This window comes from Sander vitreus, chromosome 6 (assembly GCF_031162955.1).
Source record: "Sander vitreus isolate 19-12246 chromosome 6, sanVit1, whole genome shotgun sequence".
In the NCBI taxonomy this organism is placed as follows: domain Eukaryota; kingdom Metazoa; phylum Chordata; class Actinopteri; order Perciformes; family Percidae; genus Sander; species Sander vitreus.
In genome coordinates this window covers 17659539-17670503 of record NC_135860.1, presented here as the reverse complement: position 1 = coordinate 17670503, position 10965 = coordinate 17659539, and the positions used below count along the sequence as shown (strand labels likewise).

At 39.8% G+C, this 10965-nt stretch overlaps 1 protein-coding gene across 1 annotated transcript; it reads left to right on the top strand.

The window, feature by feature from the left end:
• The first annotated feature begins 1103 nt into the window (after positions 1-1103).
• On the top strand, positions 1104-9502 carry smg9 (SMG9 nonsense mediated mRNA decay factor). Its single transcript, XM_078253225.1, has 13 exons — positions 1104-1644; positions 1742-1816; positions 2237-2471; positions 2627-2724; positions 2850-2962; positions 3692-3803; positions 4451-4546; positions 5099-5184; positions 5802-5908; positions 6011-6118; positions 7023-7148; positions 7246-7390; positions 9035-9502. The coding sequence occupies exons 1-13, from the start codon at positions 1498-1500 to the stop codon at positions 9111-9113; spliced, it is 1527 nt and encodes a 508-aa protein (XP_078109351.1). The 5' UTR covers positions 1104-1497; the 3' UTR covers positions 9114-9502.
• The last annotated feature ends 1463 nt before the right edge of the window (positions 9503-10965 follow it).

Sequence of the window (10965 nt, the reverse complement as noted above, 5' to 3'; positions counted from 1 at the left end):
CATACACCTCCCAGAATGCAGCTGGAGGTTTCACTGAAAGGAACTATCAAAGCCCGTCTACGGAAAGCCGTTCCACTCCCTATTCAGCCCCATTGTACCGAATTTGGTTGCAGTTCCACCAGAGTTCCACTGGGGGTGATCGCGGTCCAGTGCTAAATGAATGGGACTCTATGGAGCTAGACGGCTAAATTTGTCTCTTTCGCCTGATTGTCGGTGAGGAATCTCAGATTTGATTGTAGTTTTTGCAAGTTCAACATGGATTATAGGTCAAAAGTTGAATGAACGAGTACTTGTGTCCTTTCGATTTCTTACAGGTTGAGTCGTTGTTGCCCATAACACGCTAGCATTCTGCTAATGAATGCTGATTGGTCAGTGAAGGACTGATTACGATCGGAGATCCCGCTTGACGGCATCCAAAGCAGAACCAGAATGTCAGAGTGAATATTTCGGCGTGGTCTTTAAAACATTAGCAAACCTCTTTCTAGCACGTGTATTAACAGGGAGAGCCTAACCTGTCAGCTGTGTTGTCGATGCTTCGAGAGAACAAAGGAAGCGACTCAGAGCTTGCCGTAAAGCAGTATCTCTGGCCGTATATGTGTATGACGTCATTGGCATTTTAAAAGTCTTTTTAGAACAAAAAAGCCACTTTAAAAAAATCGAACACCCAGCAGTGTGCATTTTCTTAGCCTCCCCTTTCGAATGCAACATTCAAATTACTAGACAAAAAAGTATATCCTGAGAACAGCGTTTATATAAGTTACTGTATAACCATAGACTGTAATAATAATTTAATTTAATTAAATTAAATTTAATAATAGTTTTTTTTTGCTGATAATATACATTTATTATAGGTAAGAACTAGGCATTATAATATTTACAATACCATGCACATATACTAACACACAGCAGTCCCTGAATCCAACCAATATTTTTACAGCAGTACCAGTCAAAGGTGTGGACCATAGACTCACTAATATACAGTCTATGGTTTGGACACACTTTCCCATTCACTTGAATGAGAAAGTGCTGGTACTGTATATCTACACTTCGAAATGATGATAGCGGAACTACCCATATCATTACGATGTTTCATGACGACTTCATTTACCAGACGAACAAGGATTGTTTGATGGGTTAAAAAATGAATTTCAGGCGGGTGGAGTTTCTTTCAGCGCATTGATATTCAAGAACCAGTCCATTGTCGTACCTTAACGGTGAACGCCGAGTTCTGAAACAAGCGCACTAACGGAAAGCTTTAGCTAACGACCATCATCACCACCAAATGGCTTTAAACGTCAACGACAGTAATAGTCAAATGATTGCTAGCTGAAAGCCTTCTTATATACTGTCTATGCTGAAAGCAGATTTCTAGTTTCTAAGATACTTTAGTGAAAGTAACATTATATTTAGCTCACCTCTGCTTTGAACTGGGTTCCTATCGTTAGCTAGCTTACTGTTGACATCAGTGGTGCTGTTGTGAATCAGGTGAGAAGCGACATGTCCGAGTCCGGCCACAGCCAGCCCGGGATGTACGGGCAGGGACGCAGGAGGAGGCGACGCCGGGGAGACAGAGATGCTGGACTTCCTGGGCAAAATCTGTCCGGTCCCAGTAGGGATCGAGAATATCAACCGAGAGAACGAAGGGTAACTTTAGCTATAATACAAACCCATGCTCTCATGTGACTGCTTTGTTGTGACTGCTGGTTTTAACTTTTGACCTCACTTTAATGTGTCTGTTCAGGATGGGAGCGAGGATCCACCTGGCCCACTTATTCAGAAGACCCCCATCATTCTTGCAAAACCCCCTGGGGAAAGGGTACGTTGGCTGATCTCAGTTACTCAGCTCTTATTGTAATTCTCCTCATTGAAAACAAAAAATAATACATACAATAATAAAGACATCAGAACATTTAGTTTGTAGGATTGTCCGATTGACTGCAAAATAAAAAATATGCATTATTGTGCCTGCAATATTTAAAATCAAACATCATGTCTGTTATGTTTGAGAAGAAAGTTTGGCTATTTTTTGCCAAACATTCTTCTCAAATTTAAATGTTTCATTAATATATTTTGTCCATTAGTACATTTACATTAGGACTATATTTGCAATGCCAAAAAAAATGTGTCACAGTTAATAGGTGATCATTATAGAAGTACAGTTTGTGTATGTATTAAGCTCGTCTACCAATCCGGTCATGTGACCTATTGACTGGTGCTGATGTCATAATTTTTTAAGGCCAAGCCGTCACAGAATGCACCTGTCAGTGGAGCTCCAGTCCTGGAGAAGCCCATCATGCTAATGAAAGCCCGGGACGATGGAGGGAAGCCGGGGACCCCTCCCGAAGCGGCAGCTCAGCCCTCTGGTCCTGGGCCCTCTAAGATGGAGAGGGAAGGGCAGCGACCCACCCAGCCTGTTTACCAGATCCAAAACAGAGGGATGGGTGCATCTGCATCAAGCAGCGCTGTTGACCGTGAGTTTTTGTAGATTTCACAAAAATAACGTTTTATTTTTGTAAATGTCTGTTACCATGTTTAGAAATACTCTACTTGGATGCACTCATTAAGGCAAAATTAAATGTGCAGAGAAAACAAAAGTAAATCTTGAATCTTTTCATATGATTTCCAGCCATGGTGGGCCAGTCTAAACTCCTCCCTCCGGAGAAGATGAAGCACAGCATTAAGCTTGTGGATGATCAGATGAATTGGTGTGACAGTGCCATGGAGGTGAGTTCATGTTTAATGAACTCAGTTCATTGTGGAGCCATTGTATCGAAGGATTTTTTAGTGTTTTCATTATGCTGTACTGTATGAACTCAAAGGGAGTTGTGTTTTGTTGTCATTTGTTGCAGTATCTGAGGGACCAGACGGATATGTTGGTGGTGGGAGTCATTGGCCTGCAGGGAAGTGGGAAATCTACAATCATGTCACTGTTATCTGCCAATACTCCAGAGGAAGATCAAAGGTGAGGTTGGTTGTTACACCAACAATGAGCTCAAGCTTGTAAACTGCTTGGTTATGTGCAAATTATATGTTTCATTTATCAACAGTGAAAAGAATATTGGCTAAAAACTGAAGTTGAACCATGAAGAGGTCACAGTTAAATGATGCTAAAGAAGATGAGGCTTTCCAATAATGACAGATAAATGTAATCCAGTATGTAAGAGGAATTTGAAACAATAATACAGTGTGTTCCTCATTCGTGTTTGCTGTATGAGGAGATCTAAACCTAGAAGGACTGCAATTTAGGTTTTTATAAAAATCTGCCAGTAAAAGGGACTGTTAGAATTACAGTACTGTCAGTACAGTACCAACCTGTACTAAAGATTGGTCTAAAACAACAGCATTGTTACACCATTGTGACATCACCAGTAAAATATATCATCTAAAAAAAGAAGTTAAATTTAATCAGGGCGAAAATAGTCCAGAATATATATTCCCATCTGCCTCTGCAGTGTCAAGTGGTTTTTTAGCTACTCATCCATTATTTTGTTCAAATCAGTTCAGTGTGTGACACTGCCATATGGTTGTCTGGTATGTGGACATTGTAATACAAATGCTATTTGTTTATAGGAAATTAGAAGTACTAACACCCTGTCTTTGCATTTGTTACTTGCAGATGCTATACATTCTTTTCTTTTGGCTTAACTAGTGCAGTGACTTTAATTGATGTAATGCATGTTTGTTTGCACAGGGGCTATGTATTCAGAGCCCAGACTCAAGAAATCAAGGAAAGAGGAGGAAACCAGAGCACAGGCATTGATTTCTTTATTACACAGGAGAGAGTCATCTTCTTGGATACACAGGTACGAAAGTATTGTGAATACTGTGACTGTTTCTTTTTCTGTATTATTTTTAATTTGCTCTGTCAGAGTAAGCAAGTCATTATCTGGTGTAGTCTCGCATTGCCAGACCTGTACAGCGCTGTATAACATTCCGGGATAGGAGAAAAACGTGCTCTGATTTATTGGCATTCCTTAAAACCAATCACGTTTTTCTCCCATCGTCTTGGGCAGTGCTAAGCGCCGGACAGAGGCAAGGTGCCTCTGCAAAATAGCCTCGGGAAGGAACTTGTTTTGTTGGAACATTCAAAAGTTGTTTTAGTCGTGCAACAGAAAACTCAGATTGGACAGATAGTCTAGCTAGCTGTCTGGATTTACCCTGCAGAGATCTGAGGAGCGGTAATCATAGTCCTCATAAATCCACTGGCGTTTAGAAGAAAAGCAGTAGGTGAGGAACATCTGGCCGGAAATGAGGGACATCCGGCAGAACCTCGGGCGGCACTGGAACAAACCCCTAAATGAATCGTCGTCGGTATAGACTATTAACTGTGTAAATTGAAATGTGACCTTGGAATAGACAGCAGTTACGGTTAGACTATAAAACACTGTATTTAAGGATTGTAAGTTGAGGATTGATGAGTTGTGTGTGAATGCCTCATTTGTTTCTTCAGCCCATGCTCAGCCCATCTATTCTCGACCACCTCATCAACAACGATCGGAAGTTGCCTCCAGAGTACAACCTCCCTCACACATATGTTGAGATGCAGGTCAGTGGCTGGCCTGCAGATGGCAGTCGGTGAAAGCACTAGTTGTTTATGTGATCACTGTGATATAAACTTTAAAACATGTAAAATGTAATGTGATATAAACTTTAAAACGTAACGTAAATAAATCCACAAACACAAGCTTCTACAGTATATTCACAGAGCCTTCCCCCTCTGCTATCTCTGCATATATGCAATATTCACAGGAAATATTCTGCTTAAAAGTCATCCAGATTGCTTGTTTTACGCAGACTTCCTGCAGTTATTACATTCACTATCTGGGTTAATTGTAAAGTGTATCAGTTGTTCAGTACTGTTATTGTTATGCATTGAATATGAAATATCCATAAAATATGTCACTTTGTCAGGGGTCTTCAGTTTACTCCATGATAGAAACAGGGTTGAAAAAGGTTGGAAGCCACTGCTATAGGGCACTAATATGTGTCTTTAGTCCAGTGATTCATCAGTTCGACAGTTTAGTTGTCATTTTAATTCATCTGTACACACACATTCTCATGTAACCACATTTGTACACTCTGTATAATCTGTCTACAGTCTCTTCAGATCGCTGCCTTCCTGTTTACAGTGTGCCATGTGGTTATTGTGGTTCAAGACTGGTTCACTGACTTAAACCTCTACAGGTTGGTTTACTTGCTGATCTGTAATCTGCATCTTTGTCATAGTCTGTGTCCAGGTTCACAGGACGAAAGAAGAGGTTAGCTCTCAAAGTCCCCCCCCCCGCAGGAATGTTGAGTATTTCATTTTGTATCTTGAGAGGATATTTGTCTTCTGCTTTTTAATATGTTCAATAATGTTTATCTTTCAGTTGGTCTTGTAGACAAAACATGCCGGCAAATCCAGACCTGTTGAAAATAACTTGCTATGTACCCGTCTAACATGTGCTGACGCTCATTCATCTTATCCAATACACCATTATCTGTTCAGATACCCCCGTGAACAGCAAATTCTAATCAATAATTTGACTTACTTGTCATGGTAAGACACTTTCCCTGTGTATACACACAGCTGAAAATTATGACTGTAGTTATAAATAGACAACTCAAAGTACAATTAAAACCAATTGTAACAAATTATTAATTAATTAAAGCATATGTTTTTTCAAGTGTGTCTTCAGACAATATTCACATGCCCATATGTATTTTGACAGATGGCTAATTACCCAACCTAGGCTGTTATTTTCTTCATGAAAACAAATGTTGGTACCACACAGGAGGTTTCATTTTGTGTATGTGGATAGGTTTCTTCAGACTGCTGAGATGCTCAAACCTTCCACTCCGTCTGCAAGCCATGACAGCACTGGCTCTTCAGGCAATGACGATGGAGCAGAGTACTATCCTCATATAGGTAACTGTTTAATGCAGAAACACAACACTCTCACACAATCTCTCACACCAACCAGGTTTACTGATGTTAAAATCAACTTCTTTAAATTCCTCCCTTCTCCAGTGTTCCTCCAGAATAAGGCCAGGCAGGATGATTTCTGCCCAAGGAATCTGAAGAATATGCATATGGTGGTGGACAAATTAATGGCCCACTCGCATCTCAAATACAAAGGTTAAACACTACAAGACTGTTCTCTTTATACATATATTCTATTCACACTATGGTTGTTTTTTAAGGGCAAATCATGTTTAATGGTATAAACTGTGCTTAGATAATAATAATAATAATAATAATAATATAATAATAATACATTTATATAGCGCTTTACATGGTACTCAAAGACACTTACACTAAAACCAGCACATTAAAAACCGATAAGCAATAAAACCAACACACAAAACAAGCATATTAAAAGCAATTAAAAACAATAAAACCAGTAACTATCAGGTGAGAAATGTAAGACTTTTGTATGTGGAAAGCTAATCTGAAGAGGTGTGTTTTGATGAGTGTTTTGAATGTGTCCAGGTCAGTACAGTCACGGATGTGTATGGGTAGGGAGTTCCAGAGGGAGGGGGCTGCAATGGTGAAAGCTCTGTCACCCCAGGTACCAAGCACCAGGTGCTTGGTCCTGAGTGGTGGGGAGAGGAGGTTTGCATCAGAGGAGCAGAGGTTACAGGGGGGGGGATTGTGGCGGTAGGAAGGTGCCTGGTTATGGAGGGCTTCGTGGGTGAAGAGGAGGACATTAAACTGGATGCGTTGGGAAACGGGGAGCCAGTGGAGGTTCTGAAGGACGAGAGTGATGTGATCACGGGAGCGGGTGTGTGTGAGGAGATGGGCTGCAGAGTTATGGTTCTATGGTTCATCTGCTCAGATGACCCATAGAGGAGCAGATGAACCATAGAGGATGCTGTTGCAGTAGTCAATGCTGGTTGTGTGATGAAGGCGTGAATCAATCTAATGCAAATGGTTTGGGACAATACTTTGGCTGTGGATGTTAGTATTTGGTTAAAATATTTGATAAAGAAATTGAATCATGCCACACCTGCACTCACCCCACGTTATGTTTTGTTTTTAGGTAAATTATCCATGCTAGACTGCAATATCTTCCCTGGCTTGGGGCAGGACTATTTGGCAACCGAAGTCAACATGTTCCTCCTCCCTATGCAGGAGAATGATGGCGAGGATAATCTGACTAAAGCAGGTCATAGAGAATTTCTCTTCACATAAGGCAAAACTCAATTGTCCTCCTGTGTATTGTGTCAGATGTGGATTAAATAGTATCTTTGTACCGTGTTTAGGGTCGGGGGCATACCCACTCTTCTCTCTGCTCCCGGGTTACAGAGGACATCCTGCCTTCTCCACCATGGTTTCAAAACTCCGCAGCCAAATACTGGCCATGCCACGCTGTCAGCTGTCACACACCATCCTCACTGAGAAGAACTGGTAAACGCATCACATTCTTCTTTGCTCACTTTGAATTTCAAATACCAATTGTAAACTAATCATCAAAAATGTAAAGCAACCAAACACAACACTAGAAATGTTATTACAGTAAGTGTGTCATTTCTACTGGGGATGTGGGGACATTTAAGGTTTATTTCTTTTTAGCATTAAGACCTTTCTTTTACAGTTGACAGCATAGAGAGAGACAGGAAACAAGAGGGCCGTGACATACAATAAAGTGAATGTTGTTGCCTAATCATTTGGCTTTCACCAGACCCCTCAAAATTCAACTAACTTTTACAATTTCAGCTTGGTTTGGTTACTAAAGCCACTATAATTCAGTTTAGGCAAACATTAAGATAGCACAAATGACCAAACTGCTTATCTTAGTGCTTCATTTCTTTCCCCCTCACTTTTATTGTTTCAAGTTTAGTTTCTCATCTAAGTCTCTCTGAACATTGGTCATTTACTGTTCAGCCAGAATAGTCCAGATCAGAGAAGATCTGAGTTTAATAAGATGTGATGAGATTCAGGAAGAGCTTTGTGAACTTGTTTTGCGCTGGGTTTCGCCTCTCAGGATACATGTATGTACATGTTGCTTGTTCTTATTAAGTGGTGGGTGGTTGTGCTGTGTGCAGCCTAACAACGTATTTTTTTCTAAAAGTTTGCTGATGCTGTTTTTTAGTTGCAAATATAACATTATTTATTATAAAGTAGGTTTCTGCCAATTAAACAGACCATGGATTTGAATAGGTTTGTGTAGTAACAATACACATAGCATTTCTTTTTTGTGTCATACTACTATTACTACTACTAATACTACTAGTATTTGTAAAGCAAGACTTATTAATTATTAATTAGTTATTTGCTAGGTCAATATAAATGTATTTAAATAGAAGTTGTTTTTGTTTTGTATTTATTTATTTTATTGCCTTATAGCCTTCATTGTGCGTCCCCCCCCCCCCATGAAAATATAAGAACTGAATATAAAATAAACACATTTTAAAGTGCCCATATTATGAAAAAAACACTTTTTCTGGGATTTGGGGTGTTCTTTTGTGTTTCTGGTGCTTCCACACGCATACAAACTTTGAAAAAAATCCATCCGTGCTGTTTTGAGTGAGATACGGTTTCTGAATGTGTCCTGCCTTAAGTCTCCGGGTGAGCTGTTCAAAATCGGCACAAGTGTGTGACGTCGCAAGCCGAAACAAGCTGGCTAACCGCAACCGTTAGCTTGTAGCATTAGCATGCTAATGCTAATGCTAGCATGCTACCTCGTTCTCAATAGCAAAGCACTGCTACAACACACTCAAGTTCACCATAATCTACAAAAGAACTACTTACATGTTACAATTATGAACCTGAAAATGAGCGTAATATGGGCGCTTTAAACAGGAAGATGGTCACAAATTCTTGTACATGTTTGTCGGTTGTGAATTAAACGCATACCACATAAATTGCCACATCCCCGCTTTTTTGTTGCATGACCCCAATACCATTTCCTGTATACCTCTCTACTATACACATCTGTTGAAAGCAAAATCTAAATCTAAAACAAATAATCTCACAAAAAAACATTACAACACATTGGTTTCATCAAAGTGAATACAATTTCTGGTTTGTATAAGTGTTGTGTTTTTACAGGTTTCACTACGCAGCGCGTATCTGGGATGGGGTGAAAAAGTCCTCGGCCCTCTCCGAGTACAGCCGCCTCCTCTGCTAACACCTTGGATGAACTGCTGTCATTTACAATAGCAGTTGAAGCTGTTACGTCCAATAATCAGGTCACAAAGAGAATAATTTTGGCTCTGAAAGTGGAGATCATCGTTGCACCCTACATGAGGGACAAGTGAAACTGGAAGCCCGTTCAGTGGTGAAGAGTCGGATATAAAGCAGGACTCCTTTCTGCAGACTTTGGCGGGAATGAAAACCTGTGGACTCTTGGCACTCCGTGTCAGAAAGTGGTGTATCCCTGCCATGTTGAACAGACACAGCTGAAGCCTGTACAGCAGTGGTGAAAAAGAGAGATGAAACCAGTTGTCTGCACAAGTGTTTAATTTGCAAGCAGTTTTGGTGTACATGTTTTCTCAGAGTAAAATATATAATTCTTTATTTTTGTATTTCCTTTTTTTCCATTGCACTCTTCTATTACAGCATCAGGATGTTGTCTCCACTGGCATATTGCTTTAAAAACCTTTGCAAGACAGAGACTATAAAACTTACATCAGTAGGACAGTAACGGAAAATGTGAAATAGTAGCTTTTGTTTCCCCTGAAAGAACACAAACCTTAAATTGGTGCTCAAACCTGTTTGATCTTGTGTTCTATTGTAACTGCCTTCAATAAAAAGAAGAAGAAATGAAACTGAAGGGTTGGTGCTGGTAGAAAAACACCTGTTGAACCGCATCAGATCCCAACTGCCAGATGAACAGACATGCAGCAGTTGCATTGAGTTTCCATGATAAACTAAAATTCTGCAACAACAAAATGTCCCTGCTGGGCACCAGTAAAAGTGTATCTACTGCGTGACATTGGATTTTGGCTGATATGCCCATGTTTTCCAACTCACTTTGGCTAATTGCTGATATATGCTCATATTTTTTCCACCTAATTGCAGAGAACATCAAGCGTCATATCGGCAGAAATCCTCATTTGGGGCCGATGCCGATATTTCAATTCAAAGTCTTTATCTGCAGATATATGAAATGTCATATTTAGACGGCCTTTGTCAGGGAGCTGAGGTCATCCTGAGACATTTCACACTAAAGCTCATACAATAACTTATTTTATAAGGGAAATTTCATATTCATATAGCTAAATTGGTTGTGGAAAAAAGTACCAGATAAACCAGGCCGGCACTGAGAGGCTCAGAAGGAGCTTCAACCTTCAGGCCACTAAGATCCTAAATGAGGACACTCAAACATCAAAATAAAATCTTTGTTTTTAAACTTATTTTTGTGTTATTTTTACTATTTATATTACGGGTACTTAACGTTTTTATTAATATTTTTTTGTTAATTAGTGAAGTAAACCATGACAAGTGACACTAGATCAAACAGAACATAATGCATGGGTGACATGCTATGGTTAAGAAGGAATACAGTCAGGTCCATAAATATTGGGACATCGACACAATTCTAATCTTTTTGGCTCTATACACCACCACAATGGAGTTGAAATGAAACAAATAAGATGTGCTTTAACTGCAGACTTTCAGCTTTAATTTGAGGGTATTTACATCCAAATCAGGTGAACGGTGTAGGAATTACAACAGTTTGTATATGTGCCTCCCACTTTTTAAGGGACCAAAAGTAATGGGACAACTGGCTGCTCAGCTGTTCCATGGCCAGGTGTGTGTTATTCCGTCATTATCCCATTTACGAGGAGCAGATAAAAGGTCCAGAGTTCATTTCAAGTGTGCTATTTACATTTGGAATCTGTTGCTGTCAACTCTCAATATGAGATCCAAAGAGCTGTCACTATCAGTGAAGCAAGCCATCATTAGGCTGAAAAATCTAAACAAACCCATCAGAGAGATAGCAAAAACATTAGATGTGGCCAAATCAACTGTTTGGA